Source organism: Sinocyclocheilus grahami, unplaced genomic scaffold (genome assembly GCF_001515645.1).
Source record: "Sinocyclocheilus grahami isolate Dianchi unplaced genomic scaffold, SAMN03320097.WGS_v1.1 scaffold886.1, whole genome shotgun sequence".
NCBI classification, from domain to species: domain Eukaryota; kingdom Metazoa; phylum Chordata; class Actinopteri; order Cypriniformes; family Cyprinidae; genus Sinocyclocheilus; species Sinocyclocheilus grahami.
In genome coordinates, this window is record NW_015506065.1 from 240,297 (window position 1) to 264,025 (window position 23,729).

At 38.7% G+C, this 23,729-nt stretch overlaps 1 protein-coding gene across 1 annotated transcript; it reads right to left on the reverse strand.

The window, feature by feature from the left end:
- Positions 1–740: 740 nt before the first annotated feature.
- LOC107563687 (serine/threonine-protein phosphatase 2A 56 kDa regulatory subunit epsilon isoform-like) lies at positions 741–22,781 on the reverse strand. Its single transcript, XM_016248625.1, has 14 exons — positions 22,289–22,781; positions 8,660–8,820; positions 6,372–6,568; positions 6,152–6,253; positions 5,857–5,949; positions 5,436–5,566; positions 5,284–5,343; positions 4,949–5,057; positions 4,734–4,787; positions 4,577–4,627; positions 4,227–4,346; positions 2,330–2,457; positions 1,667–1,768; positions 741–1,582 (listed from the first exon to the last, which is right to left on the reverse strand). The coding sequence occupies exons 2-14, from the start codon at positions 8,814–8,816 to the stop codon at positions 1,480–1,482; spliced, it is 1,407 nt and encodes a 468-aa protein (XP_016104111.1). The 5' UTR covers positions 8,817–8,820; positions 22,289–22,781; the 3' UTR covers positions 741–1,479.
- Between the last annotated feature and the right edge of the window lie 948 nt (positions 22,782–23,729).

The following is a 23,729-nucleotide window of genomic DNA, read 5'->3' on the forward strand; positions in this document are numbered from 1 at the left end:
AAAAGAAAAGGAAAGGGGGGAGTGGGGAAAGAGAAACACAGGGGGGGGGGGAGAGAGAGAGAGAGAGAGAGAGAGAGAGAGAGAGAGAGAGAGACATGTGTTTAAGCCCAAAAAATAAAATTTTATAAAATACATCCTCCTCACATGTAAAATCCACAACCACGACTGTTGGGACTTCAAATAAAAGAGAAAAAAGGGGCTGAAGTCCCACGAGAACAACTAATGAGCTATATCTCGAAGTGCTTTTTAGTTCTAGCCTGCCCTGGCGGCTGGTATTTCAGAAGAGCGATTATGACCTACCGGATCAGCGTTTACCTACATAGGCCCTAAAAACCCAACATAAGCAGGATTTCATTTCAAACACTCCATGAAAAGAAAGGAAAAACTTGTCTCTCTCAGCTCGGTCATGTAGATGACATCCACCCACCCTGAAATCAAAACAAATAGAAAAAGCAGTGGAAATCTGGGTGGACATGAGAAGCTGTCAAGAATGTTCTTTACGAAAAATATATGTCACTTAACGGTTTTAAAAACACTGGATGAGCTCTGAACACTGTGTGCCACTGAAATTCCACGAGTCCTTGCTAGTGTCGGAGAAACCGAGCTTGACGTACTCTTGGTAACTACTGAATTTCCACAAGAAATTGGAATTCCCAAGAGTCTCCACAGCAGACAGCATGAAACTATGACCAGATCATTATCTAGTTCACAAGTTAAAAAAATAAAGGTCCTCAGAGAGGTTTGTCCTCTTTATTGAGCGAAGTATACCACCGTAGCCAACTGCAGCCCAACTCGCAGATTAAGTTATGGACACCTGTCCATACTTTACAGTAAAGTACCGGGCCGATCATCCTGTAAAAGAAAAAAATACACACCACAGAGAGGATGTTTAATGTTTTTTTTTCCTCCACTGTTTTCCTTAGATTCACGTCATGGGTTTCTGGTTTGTGTCCCCTGAGTCAGGGGAGTCAAATTATGTCTAGATGGAAAAGTCTCTCTTCATAAGGGACCAAAAAAAACAAACAAAAAAAAAATGTGGTGGTGATGGGGTCCTCGCATAAGACATCTTTAATCGCAGGGTGAGCACAGTTCCCTAAGTCTCAGGGCACTTCCTTGAGAACAATATATTGATATGGAGACGCTGAACAATTTCTGAACTGAAAGTTTTTTTTTTGTTTTTTGTTTTTAAATATATCCTTTGACCACAGTTGATTATTTTACCTTTTTTTTTTTACACCGAGGAGTGCATATTAAGTCTCTTCAAATTTTCTGTTTTTTTTCCTTCTTCCTTTCAGTGTAGTAGTATGATACAGGAAAGAGGAAGAGGATTATTTACAGTGCTGTTGAAAGGGAGGAAATGAACGAGGGAGTGTGCAGTAAAGTACGCAGCATGAGAAGCAAATAGGGGGACGGGGCCCCTGTGGCAGAGTAGAAAGGGATTGGTTGGGGCCACACAGAAGGGCAGACTCGAGGTCCGTGTTAGGTGGGAATGACGCCGTCGCTGTTCTGGACGCCTCGTCTGAGCTCCAGCTCCTCCAGCTTCCTCCATAGGTCCTCTCGCTCCTTGTCCTTCTTCCTTTCCCTAAACCAATAAAATAGAAGTTATCTGAGCTGCTTTGTAAACTGCAGGAGTTCACAACAATACCGTTAATTGTCTGTTTCTAACCTTTGCCTGTCTGATTTGTAATTGGCGGCAAGTTCGTCAAACAAGGCGCTGTTCATCTCCATGAATGCTTTGAGCACATTGTAGATCAAAGCTGATATCGCCCTGATGGTTTAGAAAAGCAGACATGATGAACATCAAACCACTTCTTCAAAAGTGCAAGAATGCGCGCAAAGAGACAATACCATTTACAAGTATATCAATCTTGTTAATGTTCAGACTTTCTGATCAAATCACATGTTTGGACTTTTTTTTTTTTTTTTTTTTTAAAGAAATTAATTTTATTCAGCAAGGCTATATTAAATTATTCAAAAATGACATTAAAGACACTTATAATGTCAAAAAAGATTTCCATTTCAAATAAATGCCTTTCCTTTGAACTTTCTATTCAAAGTATCCTGAAAAAAAGAGCAACATACAAACCACATTTATTTTCAACATTGATAATGTTTTTACTTTTGTGTGCGCGCGCATGTTGTTTTCATGAATTGTATGTGTATAATGATATGTATATCTGCATGTGCTACAGGAAATTGAGGTTAATAATAATAATAATGTTTATTGAGCAGCAAATCAGCATATTAGAATGATCTCTGAAGGATCAGGTGACACTAAAGACTTTTTTTTAATGAAAAGAAAAAATACACAAATAAATATGAAACTTACGGGTTCCAGTGCTCTTTGGAGATCCTGTAGAGACTGGCAAACATGATAGGCAGGATTACACTAGAGTTCTCCTCAATCAGACTCATGATGTACTCATTATTCCAGTAGTACAAAGCTCGTTCTGCCACCTGAAACATTATACAACCTCCATTTAAAACATTTAAAATATTTTAATGTCAGTAGTGTTCTACACAGGGATTTTAGACTGTAGAACCTGAACACTTTCACTTGCACACTTAATAGTGAAAGCAGAGTCGATGTTGCTGGAGCAAACTTTTTTCCTCGTTTTTTATTTAATAGATCTTATGCCCAGAATTTTGTGATATTAATGATCAAACATGCTTACTGATCTTTACAGAGAACTGGTAATTAGAAGTAGACTGATAGTGGATTTTACCGATAGCAAGGTTTGACCACAGTGGCCGATAACCGATAACCATCCGATAGATTTTTTTAAGATACTGAATGAAAAATATAATGGTGCTGAACTTTACTACAAAAATAAATAAATAATTAATTAAAAGCAGTACTGGACAATAGTTTTTAAATAGAATAAAAATATTTATATATTAATTATTCATTGATCATTAATGTTAGTTCCTAGTTCATTAACTAAAGTTAACCGATACCGATTAAAAATTTGTAAATGTTGAAATTAACACTGACAACGAACAATACTTCTACAGCTTACCATTTCATAAAAATATAAACAGACATACTTAAAGATGGCCATCTTAAAATATTTATGCAAAGGCCATTGAAATTACATGCATATGTATATTGTCTGTATACTCTCACACTTTATTTGCTTCTATTTTAGAAAACTTAATGATTATCTAATCAAAATAACTAAACATGGCATTAGTGCATCGGACAAAAATGTGACACTCTTCTAGAACAACTCACAGGCATCACACACCGGACACGTCGCGTTCAATTCAAGCAGTGGTCTAAACCAGTTTATTCAATCACCCAACAGGCAAAATTTCAGGAATGAACAAAGTGGCATCGATGAGTTTGAAGTTCGGTGTTTGAAAAAATTTAGCAAAACGGAAAGAGAAAGCGTTTCACTGAAAAATTCACAATAAACAATCTTCCAGCCTAGGGTGATATCATTGTGCACAGTTACAATGATTTGGGACAAATATAATGTAATTTAATGGAAAACTATGTGAGTGGAGCTCTGTGGCGTGGCAGGATTTCTGTTGGCTGCATGAACAATGTGCTTTCTCACATCACTAACTTTAAATATGGACATAAGCTAATGCAAATAGATGGTAACAAACGTAACAAACTTGCGTTTGTTTGGTCACATTGTTTAAGATACTGCTAATGTTCGCATCCTTTGAGCCATAACAGCAAACATACTGTTGTTTTTTCTTTACTGATGCAGCATCAAGTCAACAAATGAATTACTTTATAATGATATGAAAATATGTACTGTAGTTAACTGTATACGTACGGTTTTGTTGTCGATGCTTTAAATCGTCATCTGAAGTGTCGCGCTCTGTGCAGCGCGCAGCCTCACGCGTCAAAACAAACACCACGAGGCATCAGTGATTCCGCCTCCACAGGCCACTCTCGTACTGTATAATGACAACGGACCTTCTCAGCTGCTCCAGCAATGGACGCAACCCGGTAAAAACTATCGGTATGGATTTTTGCCGATAGTTCTAGCAATCAACTATCGGTGCCGATTAATCGGCAAAACCGATATATCGGTCGACCACTACTGGTAATGTGAGCAAATATGGAGCATGGTTTCTCTCACTAGTGAATAGAAAATTGACAACCTGTGACGCTGCAATGATGGGGAACTTGTTTTCGAAAATATTCATATTTAAGTTACTAGCTATTACAAGGTTTGTAAGGAGGATTTAGGGTGTGGTGTGTTTACCTGAAAATGGGGGCTGGACACACATCTAGAAATCTGTTTAAAGAGCAGTTCTTGGATCTTAACAAACTGAGTGGGCTCAATCACATCTAGAATCTCCTCCAACTCTCCAAGAAACATAACCTACAAAAGAAAACAATGTAGTCAAGGTTAAAAAAAAACATTTAGGAAAAGCATATTAAGCTATTCTCTTGAAAAAAAATCTGAATTTAGTTTAAGAAAGCACTTGCTAAGATACATTGTTTTGGTAGAAGTTGCAACAATTAAAGAGTTTCCTTCTGAGAGGAAATCATAAAAAAATGGACAATGGATTAACAACTTGCAGGTATAATTCCATAAAATGAAGGCATTACCTCTTTTTGACTGCATGTTTTTGGCCAAAACTTCAACAAGCCTCTGATCACCTACAAAAAAAAAAGAGCCAACTAGTGAAAATCCTTTAGAAACCAGCTGAAACAAGATGGAACTTGATGAAGAATGAGGAAGATAATGGTGACAAGGAACACTTACAGGTTCTGTTAACGTGGGATCTTTCTCTAGGAACTGTACAATACAATAGGCCAGCTACAAGAGATGACTTCAGATTAACAAATGCATTTCAAATGTTTAGATTCATAAACTGTCATAAACGAGCATGGAAACATGAATCAGTTTCTTCTGCCCCTGAAATGCAGACAGGCAAGCACAGACATGTGTAGATGTAACAAACAGATGAGTGTCTGTACCTGGGCATGGAAGAGAGACAAGCTCCTCACTGTGTGCAGAGGCAGCAGCACTTTCACCAGGAATTGTTTGTGCTCAGCTTTGAGAGGAAGCGCAAAACCATTGATGATGCTGTAAAACCAGAGACGTGTGAGACTTCACTTCTGTTCTGACATTGATAATATGCAGTAGACTCAGACTTCTGGATGCCTCAGGACTGAAGACAGGGTGGAGTAAAATAAAACAGGAATGTGACCTCTGTGGGTCACCCTTCATGTCTTTCCAAACTTTCTATTTCTTGGTTTAAATTTCTCCATATCACTGCCGACCAAAGAATGGGTCCTAAAATATGACATACCTTCCCAAAATCTCCAGCAGTTCAGCTACGCCATTGAAGTGTTCGGTCTCAAATACAAAACTGTCAGAGCAGTAGAGGAAAAAGAGCTATATCAGCACCCCTTAATATTTAATTTTGTATATACACAACTAAAACACTTGACAGTTACTTACCAAAGAAAAATGTTGTTGATCTGTTTGCGGATGAAGGCCCTGAGGCCAAGGAACTTGCCATAGATTCTGTGCAGAACGGTCTTCAGGCAGTCCCTCTCCCGTGGGTCCTCGCTATCAAACAGCTCCAAGAGCTAGAAATTCAGAAGAGGAGTTTTATTAACTACATGAGCAATGTGTACCGCTTTATTGCCTTTCTTATTACATAGCTACTAAAATAAAATAAACACTGTAGGGACCTGGTAATCATTGACAAACTCAAATGTACAGTTTAGTGGTAATTATGCAAAACATATTTGACAGCAAAATGCCACAACTGAAGTATTCAGACAGCTATATTTGTACTGTTTTACTGGCAATACTGGCTTCATTTGATTCATGATAGGATGAGAAGTCAAAGAACATTTCACAGACAATCACTCACCTGTAATACAAATTTCTGGTCAATGTATTTTTTGGCAACGCTGGGCTGAAATTCCTGACTTTCCAAGAAGCGAATGAAGAACTCATAAACGAGCTTAAGCGGAAAAAGGAGGGAGATATCAGAAAACTTGTCCTTGAAATAAAACCATTCAATTATCTCAACTATAAGACTTTTTAAAGCCCATATTGTTTGATTTTTTAACATGTTTGATTGACCTTTGTCTGTTTTTACATGCATTAAGTTTTAAAATGCCAATTAATTCTTATTTAATTTGATGCTGACAATGGCTCTCTACCTGTAAGTGTGGCCATGAGGCCTCCAGCATGGGCTCGTCCTCCTCTGGGTCAAACTCATTACTGTCACTAGGCGGAAGAGTCCGAAAAATATTGCAGGACACCTGTGAGAAATGAAAAGAGGCAACACTTGAGGTTTCCCTTAATTATATAGGCATATAAACTAGACAAATCACAGAAAACTTCCAATCACAGTGCGTGCTACTAATCTTTAAATCTCACCATTTTGACCACCTCGGGGTAGGTCTGCTCAGTCAGGTAGCCCCGGCTGAGGGTGACATAGTCCACCAGCTCATTAAGGGTGGAGCGTTTATACTCTTTCATTTTGAGGTCAGACAGTGTTTCCATGAAGTCAAAGAGAGTACAGCACTGCTGCAGTTTCTTGAGGAATAGCTCTGGTTGTTCCTGTGCAGAAACATCTAGACAGACAGAAAGAAAGAGTTAATGCAAAACAATACAGGAGTACTAAAATTCTACAAATGGTTTACATCAACCTCTTTGACTTTTCTACTGTAAACTGTCTCATGTTTTGGGGGTGTTGGTAGGAAGCCTAAAGTACTTATCTGCCATTTGACATCTAAATATTCCAGCTGATACGGGCTTGAGTTTGGAAAGCCATTCAAGACACCGTAATATGTGTGTCTTATTACTAGTAATGGGTCTAGTAATGTGGCTTAATAGTATTTAAACACTTTACACAGACAGCATATGCACAGCAACATTTTAAAGAAGTTTTAAATGATTTTTAAATGATAAAACATTATACTGATAGAGATATACTGTTCATAAATGTATTTAGATACAGTGGATGCCAAACATTAGTCTAACATGTAACATGTTCATGATTAATGTGATGAAATACACATGAGAACTGGCTTTCTTTTATTAAAACATTTAAAGTTTTTTTTTATATAAATTGCTGGATTAAAGTATTAAAGATGCATTAAATTTATTAAAAGTGACAATAATGATGATTATAATGTAAAAAAAAAAAAAAGATATCCATTTCAAATAAATGCTGCTCTTTTGAATTTTCTATTATTCAAAGAATGCTGATAAAATGCATCACAGTTTTAACAAAAATATTAAGCAACACAACTTTTCAAAATTGGTAATAAGAAATGTTTCTCAAGCACCAAATCAGCTATTAGAATAATTTCTGAAAGATCATGTGACACTGAAGACTAGAGTAATAATGCTGAACATTTATTTTGTCACAGGAATTTTAAATAAACTAATAATATTTCACAATATTACTGTTTTTACTGTGGTTATCTTCAAATAAATGCAGCCTTGTTGAGCATAAGAGACATAAAAAGACTTAAAGGTGACATATCATGAAAATCTGACTTTTCCAGGTTTTAAGTGCTATAATCAGGTCCCCGGTGCATCTACCAACCAAGGAAACGTGAAAAAGATTAACCCAGTAACTTTGTTTTGGGAAGCCTTTTTCTGCAAGCGTCTGAGAAAACAAGCGCATCTGATTTCGCTCCCTTGGTGACGTGGCAAAGGGATCTCATTATAATATTACCGCCCCTTAATCTGTAAGTTTACACCCAGGGCGCCGTCATTTTGATTTCGCAAGCGACAACGGTGTACCAGCTCTAATGCCATGCTAAAAGTTTGAGCAAAACATGCTAACTGTTCTGTCTTTGGCTGCACAGACGAGCACAGAACACTATTTAGAGTCCCAGCCTCAGAGGAGACAAGAGAGCAGTGGATTTATTGATTTAGGCTACTGTATATTGCTGCTCCCACACAGATCTAAAATAAACATGCGATTTATTTCCCAACAGTTTACCTTCACAGACATAACCGACTGTTTTTGTAACTCGCGTGTTTTTAACAAACTTAGTACTCACATGCTGTGACAGCAGCTTTCTGTCTGTGTGCTTCAGATGTGTGCTCTCAGAAAACCTTATATCTGCAGTTTAAACTCGTATGGTTTAAAACGCATGATTTCAGCGCGATAAACATGATAATCAGAACCAAAACAGATGTTTTTAGCAGATACTAGCTGTAAAAGCACAGCTTTATTCTGGAAAAGGGGGCGGGGAGCAGCAGCTCATTTGCATTTAAAGACACAGACCCTAAAACCAGCGTGTTTCTGCTTCCACTCAAAATAGGCATTTTCAAAATTATATAATAAATTATCTGTGGAGTATTTTGAGCTGAAACTTCACAGACACATCCTGGGGACACCAGAGACTTATATTACATATTGTAAAAAGGGGCATAATGTGTCACCTTTAAAAATCTTAACCCCAAAAAACAACATAAAAACTGGGACAACATGACAAACTTAACAGAACCATCCCATCTTGAAAATTAAGACCTTTCATTCATATGGTAACACAGCGACAGTTTGTCTGCATTTAATGCGTTGCTTTCCTTTTCTGATATTATAGTACAACCATCCTTATCAGCTCTATCAGACCAATAAAACTAGCTCAAAGCACTATGACATCAGCAAACCATTATCTTCATCTGGCCACGTAAACACAGCTTACCTTTCAGCAGAGGTAGCTGCACCAGCTCTATGGGCTTGTCCTGAGATCTGAACTGGGACGAGCTCTGTGCTCGCTTTTGCCTGGCTTTCCTGACCGACTTCCTGGAGAAGCCGTCCACCTTGTCCACTGACGGGGCTGTGGTGGCTGCTGAAGACATAGCCCTGTGCCAGAGAGAGTTTATGGGTGACAAAGAAAGAGAAAAATAGAGTGATAATGTGCAGAATGAACAGAAATCTTGCACAAAATGAGGCTAAATTGAGGAGAAAAATCATGGTGACCTCATTTCCATGTACTTCATAGTTAGTTTAAGTGGACAAGAAACAAATCATTTGAAAAAATTAGATGAGAAAAAAAAACATTAAGACCCATGTCTTAATGCAACCCACTGAATGGACTCACAAACTTTTTCATTCATGTAAATTAAATATGGCACAGTAATGAAAGTCCATAGCACTTAATGGCTGCATCTAAATATGCATTACTACATATTACCATCTAAATATTCCCTACTAGAATAGTGTGTGAAAAAGAGTAGCATGTCTGAATTCACAGTATTCATAAAACAGTAGGCAAAACGTATCCTGCTGACCTACTACTTCCATCGAGACTTTGAAGCATGCATCCAATGGACACTTTACTATCCCATGAGGCTACGGGAGAGGAGTTGTGAATGGCAGTGAAGACATATTCACATGTTTGGCTTTACTGAGCAGCAGAACATTCAATCTAAGTGACAGAAGCAAGTGAGCTTCCTATGCAAGAGGCATTTTAAGCCATCAGAGACACACTCTATATGTAAAGTCTGTTACCAATTATAATCCTCACCCGGTCATTATCATGAAAGATGTGCACTTGAGCCCTCAACCTGTACCTGGTTTTGCCTTTCAAATGTATTGTTAGTAAACAGCGGTGGGCCATTACAGGTTAAATTGTACTTAGGCTGGTGTCCCTGTGGCTTCTCAGTCTTACGTAAGGGCTCAAAACACACCCACAGGAATGCCATGCACTGGGATTACCATGGGCCGGATGGGGCAGGAAGTGATCAGGCTTTAGTACTGCTACCAGGCAGAGCAGGAAGTGGAGGAGTAGCAGAAGGAGGTGGGGACTTCACACTGTACAAGTGTTGAGCAAGGCCATATCTCCACTCGAATGGGGAGTAGCAGCATGTAACGTTGGACAAAAAGATGAGTGACAAAAAATAAAACAAACCAAACAACAAGAACAACCCAAATCAAAAATTAAAAACAATACCAAAAACTAAACAAAAACAAATTGAAAATTACACTGGTGGTACCATGCCATGCCTTTTTTTTTTTTTTTTAAGTAACAGTTAGTTCATATATAATTGGACATGACTGAATGTAAAGATTAGAGGTTGTATGGATAAGTCAAGAACCGTTCTGAGAGATTCAGTAAGTGAGTGAATCAGACTCATTCAAACCGATAAACAAAGAGTTCAGGTTTGTTTTTAGGTGCTTAAAAAGGCAAGAATGTGATTGTAGAATGTAGAATGTGATGAAAATCATTCATCTTGAATACAAACCAGTACTTGGTTCCCAACCCCACCGGTCTTTTCAGCTAAAATATTAACATCCTGACACTCTGCTATGGTAGGAGCCAGATGACAGTAACAGACAGCTGATTAATTTCACAGCATGCGCAGATACTTTGTTCTTCAGAGAAAATCTACAGGGGGTCTATGGATGTGACCTTCTGTTCTGCCCTGTGTCCTACATTTGGGACACATCAATTTCAGAACCAGATTACCAAAAAGAAACCTAAACAAAGACCAGACAAAACATGGGGGCCATTAGTGTATCATCAGTTTATAATAAGGATGTCACAATACCAAAAATCTAGTAGTCAGTACTGATATGACCAAAAGTACATGATACCAAGTCGATACCACGGTAAAAAAAGAACAATAATACTTAAAAATTAACTCCTTTATTTAAACCTTTTAACAACAATATTAGTGGCACTTGGCCTTCAAATAATAAATAAAATGACAGTTTAGAATAGTGTTCTCTAGGGATGCAGCGATTAACCGGTTTCACAATTAACCGTGCTTTAAAATGTCACGGTTAATTAATCGTAAAGGCTCCGCTACACCGAGTGTTTCTGTTGCACAGAACGGAACAGTTGCAACTTGCGCAAACCGAAAACAAAGTTACACTAGCGGTGCACCAGCTTAAAATGCTGTGTTTATCAGAGACACAGAGGCTACTACACACACTACTAGATTAACTATGACAGAGGAACCAAACAGCGATCCTATATTTCCACCAGAGAAATGACTGAAGTCGATAGTGTGGGACTATTCTGGGTACACCAAGAATGACCAGGGTGTCATTTAAATATTGCTGTAAAAACTGCTGCTAAAGAGCGAATACACAGCTTTTTTAATGCACGACGTGAAGGCAAGACTGATGCGAAGCTACGGCTCGTTAGCTCAGTATTCTGCCCACTTCAGATCAGACAGATGAAATAGTGTGGTAAGATCACATTTATTTGAATTAATTAATTATAACATTTAGCTACTTGAATTAATTATTAGAGCGAGAGAGAGGTGTGTGTGTGTGTGTGTGAACCTGCGTCAGCGCATCTCTCTATAAACATGTGAGTTTAGTTACTTAAAGAGGTCATATGACACTTTTTTAAAGTTCATTATTGTGTGTATTTGGTGTAACAGAATGTTGACATGCTTTAATGTTCAAAAAACACATTATTTTTCAAATACTGTGCCGATCTCACAAACCAAAATAATAGACATGATGTTCTCAGGCCACATGTAAAATCATATGAATTACTATAAAAAGTATTAAAATGAATACGTATGGATGACAGTTGATTACAATGATAGTTCAGTTTATTCCGCTCATTATTAATAGTTTCCCCTTTGGGATAAATATAGTTAATAGTCCTATATTAATAATACTTATTAACATTGTTCAAAAACCAACAAGATTTTTTTTTCACCATGTTTCCAGTTTTCTGCCTTAGGTCCAAAAAGAAATGTAAAGAATGTACAAATTGAAAACACTAGGGGTGCTCCGATCAGGATTTTTGAGGCTGATCACCGATCACATACAGATCTTTTTAAAGCCTTCTTTTTTATAATTTATAACTATTTATAGTGATACTCCAATCAGGATTTTTAGACATTTATTCATTTTTGAAAATGGGGGGAATTCCTCTTAGGTGACTTTTGTGAGAGGGGAAGCAGCTTTCACACAGGAGTCCACTACTGATCCGTGGCTGTTTACCACAAACACAACATTTATCCATTATTTTGATTTCAAATCCAAACATTGTCACTGAAATTGCTTTTTCAGCATTGCAATCCTTTTTTTTTTTTTACACAGTACAGTAATACAATCTTTCAAAGACATGTTTAAACAATAAACATAAGCAACACATTATTCAATGCTTTTTACTTTTGCATTTACTTCTAGATTTACAGTGGTGTAAAAAGTGTTGGCCCCCTTCCTGATTTCTTCTTTTTTTTTGCATGTTTGTCACACTTTAATGTTTCAGATCATCAAACAAATTTAAATATTAGTCAAAGATAACAAGTAAACACAGCATGCAGTTTTTAAATGAAGGTTTTTATTATTAAGGGAAAACAAAATCCAAAACTACATGGCCCTCTGTGAAGAAGTGTTACTACATTTTCGTGCCAATCCATGTTCATATTTACTGCAAAAATGCGCTGTTACTTTAATTCAGCGCTTGTAGCGCAGCAAAAATAGACTTGGTGCGGAAACCATCTCTGCACTGCTGCAGACGCACCGCTCGTGGAACGCACTGCCGGACAGCAATGGTGTGCAGTGTGCACGCCTTATTAATCTGTTAACATGAGTGCGGAAAAAATACGCACCACATACGCACTGCAAACGGAGTAATGTGAACCTGGCATTATGTGTGCGCGCTGCGAGTGTGAGTGTGCATGAGCGCACAGTCTCCAGGAGAGTGCGCGAGCGCTGAATGGTTAAACACTGGCAAGAATGAAAAAGTAATGCAATTTATAAACTTTAGTGACGATGTGACACTGCCTCGATTGTGCAAGTGACAATTCCTGTGTCAACTGTGCTGCGTGCAGCTTGCTTATAGACAGACGCGATGTGGTGATTTTAAGACATTTGCGTATTTTGAGAGAGCACGTGCGCGGTCATTCACTCTCGCTGTTTGTGAAATTACATCTCACACAATGTTTTCAAATTACTTTATAAGTTATCTAATGAAGAAATATGAAGATGAATACCTCACCTTCAGCATTATAATGATTTCACCCGCGCCGGACAGAGACTGAGACGGTGCCGCTGCATGGCATGCCAAACCTCTCATGGCAGCGTCATCAGCTTGAGATTGTTTTTTTGAGATCGGCCTTTGTAGAGACCGCCGATCAATCATCCCAACATGATTATCGGCCGATAGTGATCGGTAGCCGATCAATCAGAGCACCCCTAGAAAACACTAAATACTTTTGTGATCGATTTTCATTAGTTATTTTCAAAAGGGAAATACTGACATGGGTGTTTACAGAGCAGAGGTCACCTTTTTAATTCCAATTGGAGAGATAGACATTTGTTTGTCTTTATTATTATTATTTTGTGCTGTATTATTGGTTATGGTGTTATTTCTGTTTCTAAAGGCAGCAATAAATAACACTATCTAAAGAGTGTCCATGTGATTTTATACTAGGGCTGCACGATAAATCGCATGCGATATTTAATGTGCATCTTGTCAGTAAAGCCAGTTCTGTAATCAGCTGTAAATCTCCATCACGTGCGTGCTTTCACATTGAGCAGCATTTACTACACAGAGCCGTTGTTCACTGACAAGCTGCACAAAACCACGTTCATAATCGTGCGATTTTTTTGCGCAGCTCGTCAATTGTCAATTTTCAGTGTTCAATAACACAAATAAAAGCATTCATTTTATGAAGTCAAACACTACTTATGCAATCCAATGAAGACTGAAGTAATTTTACCAAAGACAAATGTCCTTGGCATTTAAAAAATTATGGATAATTTTGTAACAAACAAAGCAAAAGGGAACAGCCTTCAAAATGAAAGGCCATGACATACATTTAAAGGGGTCATATGATGCTTTTTTAAAGATCACTATTTTGTGTATTTGGTGTAACAATGTTGACATGCTATAATATTCAAAATACACATTATTTTTCAAATACTGTACATTATTGTAGGTCCTCTATGCCCCGCCTCTCTCAAACGCGTAGTTTTCTACAAAGTCCCTCCTTCCGACAAGCGCAGTCTGCTCTGATTGGCCAGCTGACCCAGTGCATTGTGATTGGCCGAACACCACAAGCACTCGTCGGAAATGTAATGCCCCTTACCATAATCGCGAGCTTCATCTTTCAAAATAAATGTAAAGACAGCCTGAAAGGGGACAGACACAGTGATGAATATGTGTTTGCAGTACACAAGCCACGGTTAAGACAGCTGACTCCACTGTGATGTGTCTCGCTCTCTCTGTCTCTCTCACACACACACACACCACTCCAAAGAGAAAGGAAAACTTGAAATCGCATCATATGACCCCTTTAAAAGGATTAGGCTAGTTCACTCCTGAATTAATTTCCTTATAATTTACTCACCCCCATGTCATCCAAGATGTTCATGTCTTTCTTTCTTCAGTCTAAAAAAATTAAAGTTTTTGAGGAAAACATTACAGGATATTACTTCATATAATGGACTTCAATGGAAATCAATGGGTTGAAGGTCCAAATTGCCGTTTCAATGCAGCTTCAAATGGCTCTGCACGATCCCAGCCAAGGAATAATGGTCTTGTCTAGCGAAACAATCTGTAATTTTTAGGAATGTAACGATTAATCGCGAGCCGGTTGAAAATCGATTTAAATATGTGATGATTCAAATCGGTTGAGATGCTAAACAAATCGTGATTCAATTAGGGGTAGAAGTTTATATGAATGTATGTCTGAAGGGAACTTACAGTCTTTCGATGGTATTTTTTTCTTTTCCTCTTGCCTCTGTATAATGCATATTTAATAGGGATGCACCGATATGAAAATTTTGGCCGATACCGATAACCGATTATTCTTTATTTTTGAAAGCCGATAACCGATATGTTGGCCGATAAATCTATATCCAATTTCACAAAACTGAAGTCAAACCATTGTTTTTGCTTCAAATTTCGAAATTATACAATGTAATTTAGATTAAAAACTGCTCATGTTGCATGTATGCAGCATCTTTGTTTGGATCATGATTAAAATGCAGTGGTTGCCTCCAATTTTAAACGTTAAGAGCACAGACAAAGCCTTAGTTTGTTTATATGAAGAGATTTATTTTATTTGTGTTATTTATTTGATTTGGGGCTTGTTTTAAAATTTCAATTTAGTTTTGTTATTTACATTATATTAAAATGTTATTTAGCAAATGCTTTTATCCAAAGCGACTAACAAATGAGGACAATAGAAGCAATCAAAACCAACAAAAGAGCAATAATTTACAAGTGCTATATTAGTATATTATTATAGTGTTATATTTCAATTTCACAAAGATACGTACAGTATTTTGTCCAAACAATAATAAAAGCACACATTTAATTTATAATTTGTCTTAAATCTCTCTTTTTCTTTTTAATCATGAATTGAATCGAATCGTGAAATCAAAATAGTGAATCGAATCGCGAGTTGAGTGAATCGTTACATCCCTAGGAATTTTCTAAAAAATAATAAAAGTGTATATACTCTGTCTTGCAAGATTCACGCATTGCGTACTCATATTGGAAAGGTCACACATGGTTAGTTCTTTGTCTGTGTACTCCGGTTCAAAAATGTAGGGAAGCGTGAAAAACTCCATCTCATTTTCTCCTCCAACTTCAAAATCGTGTGACATCATTGTTTTACCTTGTTGTTTTATAAAGGGTGTTTAACTCTCTTTGCAAGTTCGCTTTGTAAACACTGGGTCGGTATTTCCTCCTATGCCACAAGTGACCTTTCCAACGCGAGTGCGTAATGCGTGAAGTCATGGACACAGAGCTAGTGCAAGATGAGCATTTATGGTTAAAAAGTGTGTGTGTGTGTGTGTGTATGTATGTATATATACAGTGGGTACGGAAAGTATTCAGACCCCCTTAAATTTTTCACTCTTTGTTATATTGCAGCCATTTGCTAAAATCATTTAAGTTAATTTTTTTTCCTCATTAATGTACACACAGCACCCCATATTGACAGAAAAACACAGAATTGTTGACATTTTTGCAGATTTATTAAAAAAGAAAAACTGAAATATCACATGGTCCTAAGTATTCAGACCCTTTGCTGTGACACTCATATATTTAACTCAGGTGCTGTCCATTTCTTCTGATCATCCTTGAGATGGTTCTACACCTTCATTTGAGTCCAGCTGTGTTTGATTATACTGATTGGACTTGATTAGGAAAGCCACACACCTGTCTATATAAGACCTTACAGCTCACAGTGCATGTCAGAGCAAATGAGAATCATGAGGTCAAAGGAACTGCCTGAAGAGCTCAGAGACAGAATTGTGGCAAGGCACAGATCTGGCCAAGGTTACAAAAAAAATTCTGCTGCACTTAAGAGCTATTTATTTCCTAAGAGCACAGTGGCCTCCATAATCCTTAAATGGAAGACGTTTGGGACAACCAGAACCATTCCTAGAGCTGGCCGTCCGGCCAAACTGAGCTATCGGGGGAGAAGAGCCTTGATGAGAGAAGTAAAGAAGAACCCAAAGATCACTGTGGCTGAGCTCCAGAGATGCAATAATAAAGAAAGACATGAGCATCTTGGATTACAAGGGGGAGAGTGAATTATCAGGAAATTTTTATTCTGCATTGAACTAATCCTTTAAGCAAGATCTCATGCCAAACAAAAACTCTTTGCTAATAAATTTCACAACTGAGTGTGTAGCTGACAGTTATCATGCTGATAAATGTGAGGCTGTCATAACACCAGTCATAAACTAAAAGGACTTTGGAGGCAAAGGCATGCCATTTAGGGAAGTGTTTCTGCCATCCTCACTGCTGCTTATGAATTGAAAAACAAGAACAAGTCATTTAAGAAAAGTAAACTATGATTAACAATTATGTCAACCCAAACTGTAATATAAAAGGTCACAAATCTGAAATTATAATAAACAATGACGTCATAACATCAACTAAACATCATAACATCACTAAACTTCAGATAGTGACAAGGTTTGAGTGATCTGTTTTTCATACAATGAGCCACATGTAGCCCGTGGACACCTTACAAAAACAGATATGATCTTAAGACCACAAGACCCTTATGTAAAAGTGAACTTTGAAAAACAGCCGACTGCTTTTCCATTCTGCAGATTTGTTTACATTATGGTGACTCTAATATAGCCCTAAACGGCCTGCCAGTACGAGCTTGACATTTAAAGTGCTAAGAAAAAGCACCGCACACTTAACGACGGTCCAGGATTTATTCCCTATTCATCTAACAGTATTATAAATCAAGATACCAAGTTGTTTATCAGATGTTCAAGGTTTCATACACAAGGACTTTGCATACATCGCTAAGAGAAGGACTGTGATAATGTTTAAGTCCATTAATTGAACGTAAAATGTAAGCTCACCTTCTTCAGAGTTCATAGACTGAACTATTAAACTTCTCACGTCATGTCAAGCAAGGAAGTGTCAACCAGGCAGTCAGGACTTTGACTTGGCTGTTCTGAAGTGTAAAATGTCGTCTACTGAAGCTGTTTGGTTATACATTTACTTAAGAGTGTAGGATCATTGTTCTACAGCATGACCCACATTCAGTTAAAGGGATAGTTCACCCAAAAATGAAAATTGATGTTTATCTGCTTACCCCCAGGGTATCCAAGATGTAGGTGACTTTGTTTCTTCAGTAGAACACAAATGATGATTTTTAACGCCAACCGTTGGAGTCCATCAGTCTTATAATGGATGGCAATGGTAACAAAGTCTATGAGTGTAAAAAAAACATGCACAGACAAATCCAAATTAAACCCTGCGGCTCGTGACGACACATTGATGCCCTAACACACAAAACGATCGGTTTGTGCGAGAAACCGAACAGTATTTATATAATTTTTTACCTCTAATACTATGTCCAACTGCTTTGAGCACGCACACGGCATCCAGTGCGTGAGGTGTGTACGCGCTCTGGCGTAGTTTACGAGTTTACGTAAACGCCGGAAGTGATCTCTCACGCGTATACGTCACTCATTGTTTACACAGTGCACAGTCATTGTAGGTACGACGGCTAATCAAAATGGTACTTACTTGCGCTTATCCGGATTGCTCAAACGGACTTCTGAGCCTGCTCGCCTGAAGTTATGGTTGATTGCTCTTCGGCTGGATATCAACACACTGTGACGAGTCGGCTGCCTCCCCCTAATTATCAGCATCACCCCGTCCCTTAATCGCCGCCCTTCGCCAGGCTCCCGACATGAGTGGGTGCGTGAGAGAGGAGGGGCGCTGAAATAGCCAGGGCTGGCGGCGTGTGATGGGGCACACCTGAACCGAATGGAGCCTCATCACCACCGCTGTTTAAATGCCTCTCCTCGGGAGACCGGTCTCTTCCCCGTGCATGCACGCTGGTGTCCTCGTGGGTGCATAGAGGGACTCCCGTGCCGCCATAGTGCCGGACCCACAGTTCAGACGAGAACCGCACCCATTACACGGCCGTCGGGCAAGGATGCTGGGCCGTCTAGTCCCTTCAAGCGCCGTGGGCAGAGAGAGAAGGATGAAGCCGCTGATAGAAGTCTCCGCCCCTCGCGCCCCTGACCGGAGTGGGGAGTGCATGCGGCCGCCGGACTCCGACCCTTACCTGGACCCTTCCTTCCTTCCTGACCACTGCCCTTCCCTGCACGAACCCCGCAGCAGGACACCAGATCCCCTTTTTTCTGGACACTTTGTTTATTTTCTGTTAATAAACTGTGTCTGTCATTTGTTCCTCTCGCGACAACACACCCATTAACGTAAACTACGCCAGAGCGCGTACACACCGCACGCACCGGAAGTCGTGCGCGCGCACAAAGACAGTTGGACATAGTGGTGAATTAGAGGTAAAAAATAGCTTCGGCTCACAAACGGACACCTTGATGCTCTTACAACCTCCAGTAAAACACCCTTGCAAAATACAGAATTTGTTACGACTGTGCAAAATTGTCATATCCCTGAGGGCAGATCCCCAAAGCAGCTCCAAATTATTACACTCCCTTACATCACGAACAGGACATGGTACACCTCTGATCCATTTTTTTTTTTTTCAGACAACACAACAGCAATTTTTTTTTTATGCGTTCAATGTTTTTTAGGTGGTTGATTTGCTACACAAATTAAAATGCTTACATATCCTGAAGCGTGCTGCCAGGGTTCTGTAACCTCCTAAAATGTTTTAAACCTCTCTCTTGGAGTTCATTTAGATGGGTCAAACAAAAATTCTTTATTTCTATGCCTGACCATCACCATACACCTATTTTTTGAGTGGACACTCTAGTGGCAGTTCTCATCCACTTGGTGTTCTTGGTTAAATTAAAACATGACTCCAGAATAGGCATGGGACGATAACCGGTTTCAAGGTATACCGCGGTTTGGAAAAGTCACTGTTTCAAAACCACTAAAATTTTCCGTTATACCATTCCTGCGGTATGCACAGTTGTTTTACGTGTCGTCAAAGACGGAAAGTGCAGGACTCCCTCAGTTGTGTGCAGCGAAGAGCGTAGCGAGTCACACGACCCCTCCCCCTAAGGTTGGTGCGAGCGGAGTCACCTGTGTGTGGGATGGCCGAAGGAGATGAATCCCTGGAACTTTTTCCCCCGTCGAAAAAGACGAAGTCTGTCGTATGGGAATTTTTTGGGTAACGTTGTCTAACCATGTTCCGTACACAATGATGTTCCGTACAGATGATGTTTTAGCGCCGATTGCTAAATAAATACTTCCAAGTCGAACATAAACTATATATCTGTCATCTTCATTTCTCCCTCTTTCACCCCCGATCAAGACAGAGACCCACCCGCCGTTTGTTTCAGTGTTGAAATAAATACTATTTGGCTTGCTACCGAGGCAGATAACATGGCTAATTAACTAGCTAACGTCAACTAGTTTCCTCCCTCACGTTATTTCACAGAGTGAGGAGTAGCAGTCTAAAGTACGTACTGTAGCCTACTTTTCTTCGATTTAGTACAATAATTAAATTTAGCTGGTATCACGTCTATACTTTTAAGCCTCCTGCCATTGTTTACATCTGTTCAAAATCACGCATTAAAAAAAAACAAAAAAACTTTGCCACTGTTTGAGTGTTGTACAGAGAGATCGCGCGCGCGTGTGAGACACTCGCGCTCTCTCTTTCCTTATGTGTGTATGTGCACACATCCTCATACCTCACCGCTCCAAACCATAGCTCCAAACTTAATCCGGGAAAGGTGAACATTCCTGCATCATAACTTGGACTAAAAGATGAATTTATGCTCTGATTATTGTTGAGCTGCAGGTTTAGGCTCACTTAAGTGACCGCATTTAATTAAGAATAATTTAATGATGTATTCTAATTATTTAGCCTGACATGTTTACTGTTCCAAAATGTTCTATATGTTTCTTAAAAATAAAATGTGTTCAGTTTTTTTACCCAAACATTTATTAAAAACAACATATTTTAGAGCTGTAATCGCAATACCGTGATACCATGAAACCGTGATATTTTTATCTAAGGTTATAATACCGTCAGATTCTCATACCGGCCCATGCCTACTCCAGATGAAAAGAAAAAAAAAATTGGGAGAGAGAGAAGAAGAAAAAAAACAGCAGCAACAATTTGTTGCACCACTTCTGTTAAAAGGCCAATTATGAATAAGTATGACCACAATTATTATTTTAATAATATTAGTTATTTACAATGATTAGTCCTTAAAAAAAAAAAAAAAAAAAAAGGGTTTTTTTTTTTTTTTTAAAAAAAAAAAAAAAAAGTGTTTTTTTTTTTTTTTCAAACATACTGGCCGTTTTTGTGGACATATTCATACATTGTCATTTTACCATGGTGAACAAGCGGATGGTAACAAATGCTTCACGAACAAACTGATAGTTCTGTGTGACTGCCAATGCAGGCAAAAAAGGACAACCACATGCAAAAGTCAGAGAAAGTGGAAAGGCGGCTTAAAACATGACACTGGTATAATTCTCATTGTACTGACCAAATTTTGACATGCACATTAATAATTTTAACAATGTTTGACATTTTTTTTATCTAATAATTAAGCAATTTCATTTTACAAAATACTATTTTGTTTCCAAATCAAATTGTTCAAATCTGATGCGACATGACACACCTGACTATATTGTAATCCTTTCCATCGTCATGAGTAGCAAACACTTTTTTGCCGCAAAGAAACCACTTTCAATACATTCACACTTTCAAACTTCACAGACCTCAAATTTAAAAAGAACATACTGCAATATAGCAGATTCAGTCTGTTTGTTTTATAAGAAAGGTCCCTGAAACATACAATTGACTCATCTCAATGATTAGAATGCTTGACTCAAATTACAACCATTATACAGATAGTTATCCTTTACATTGACTTATTGTTTTTGGCAACGTGAACACTGGATCTGAGTTTAAGTTTAAGACGGCAAACTTTCCTTCTACATATTGTAGGTACTCCAATACGCTTTATCCAAATCATGATCATTTTTATGTAGAGACTACAGACAGTTCTGACAAGTCACTCACATTGCTCAAGGTTTAACTACATTTTTGTTTCCAAACACAAAGTACATTTTCTTTATCTCAGCAAAAGTGACTGGTATGAACTTGCAATGTGCTTTCTGATGAAATGCAAGCCCTTGACAGATAAAACTGTGTCCTGCCTCAATATAAACACTACCAGACATAAAACCAGGAGATCAGAAGAGGTCGAATCAGTGTGCCTGTAAAGTCTCAATTGTCAGCCCGCGAAAGGCATGACTGCAGCTGTGGAACAAAAACAGGTGTGGAGTATATTGCATTCCCAAGAGCCTGAAAGACAAGGCCAATAGACAAGATTGTTGACTTGGTAAAGCCGGCAAAAGCAATAGAAAACCTGAAGGTGACAAATCCAACACTGCTTATTTGGATTTTTATGTTCAAAGATCGACCCAGTGAACACATTCTGGACAATATATCAAATGGACACTTCAAAAAGGGCTTATGCAAGCTGCGAAAAGAGTTGAGAGAGGGAAATCAAAATAAGAATACTTCAGATTTGGAAAGTGAGATGATGTTCTCATCCCATCAAAAGCTGATCAGACTCTCACAGGAGCCTAAGAATATACCACACCATTTGTGAAGAAAATACAATAATCTTCACAGCACAGTGAATAACCGGTGCTCATTTCACAGCATTATCCCATACCAACATGAAGAAGGCGTTTCCGAATACTATCAAGTGAGCAAATATGTGCGAAACTGAACGACAGGATTGTAATCAAAGCACGATCGTGTCTCAGTGGTTCGGATCTTTTAGAGTGCATAGCTCTCTAGTTATAAATAATTAGCTAGTCAGTCTGCTTTAAATGACCGGCCGCTTGTTAAATATCACGCAAAATCCCTATCAACTTAGTAATGCAGTGTTTAATTGGGTTTCTTACCTCTCTCGATGGTTCTCGGGTCCAGGTGGTTCGTTTTAAGCAGCTAACCTTGTACTTACAGGCGACCCAGCTAGCCAGCTAACTCAAGCGCTTCACTATCGGACTATTTAAACCGGTCTCGGCTTTGGAATACAATCCGCGTATGAATGGCGACGATTTTTCCGATTGAAGTCACACCAAAATCCCCGTTTATGAGATACTTAGCAAGCCGTCGAAAGGTATGTCAGCATTGCACTGCTAGCAGGAGCTCCCCGTACAGCTAATCCCTGTTAGCTGCCGTCCCAGCCTGCACCAAAAGCCACATTCATACACATTCACTGACCGACTACATACCCAGATGTTGGTCACTAAGGTAAGAATGTTCTTTATCCTTACTGCTAAACTCACTAAGCGACTAACTGCTAACCTGTTATCACAAGTATATGTTAGCAGGCTGTGCTAGTGCTCTGTGCCAATTTTTTCCTGGCTCAAAACAGACCGCTAAACCGAGCTTGATGAAACGCTGGTTTATGCTGTTAGGCCAATGATTGGCTACTCTCTGCACAACGAACGCGTGGATTGGCCAGTGGACTGTCAATCAAAAACTGTTTAGGCACGCCTCGAAAGTCAAACGTCATTGATGTCGAGGAGCTATGGAGGTAGGTTGCGGCGTAAATGTCTGAGATGGAGATTGGATGAAGACAAGGACCAGAAATGCCCGTATGGCGAGAAATGTCACCCGAGTTGTGGTGTTTGCCTCAAATGAGTCGCATTACAACAAAGTAATCATGCTTATAAAGCCGTAGACTACTAGACAAACGATTCCACTATCGTTTTCTATTCTTGGAAAAGGATTTGGGGGATTTTTCCCCTCTTCAATTACTGAGTCCTCACTTGGAACACGGTGTTACATAACTTGAATGACACTGCCCAGTGATGATGCTTCTTTTGCTTCATTTTCATTCACCCTTCCATCCATTAGTTCTCGTTTCTCTCAGCTGAGCCTATTTAATACTTCCATTGGAATTATTTCTTTTACTAACATGTCGTTAAAAGAATGATTAATTGGTTATATATCCTCCTGAGACCCAGCTATGGAGTTTTTGCCTCTGTAGAGGACATTATATTTGAGTGAATTTCTCTGAGACCTCACATGTCACAGTTTTAAGTCTGGATGTCCTGTACAGAGCACATTCAGGGCTCTCCAGAGATACCAAATGATTGGCTGTTTCCCCATCACCACTCCCTCTCCTTGGTTTTTAAAAAAGGCTGACATTAATTTAGTGATAAAATTGTACATCCTTATGATAATATTTTGTAATTATAATTTAAATCTGATTAATTTTCAAATTGTTTGTCATAAATCAACATCTCAGGATCTCATTATGGGGTTTCAAATCAAAATGTGACTTCCTGTTATGAAACTGGACATCATTTCATACATGTCCACTGTAGAGGACAC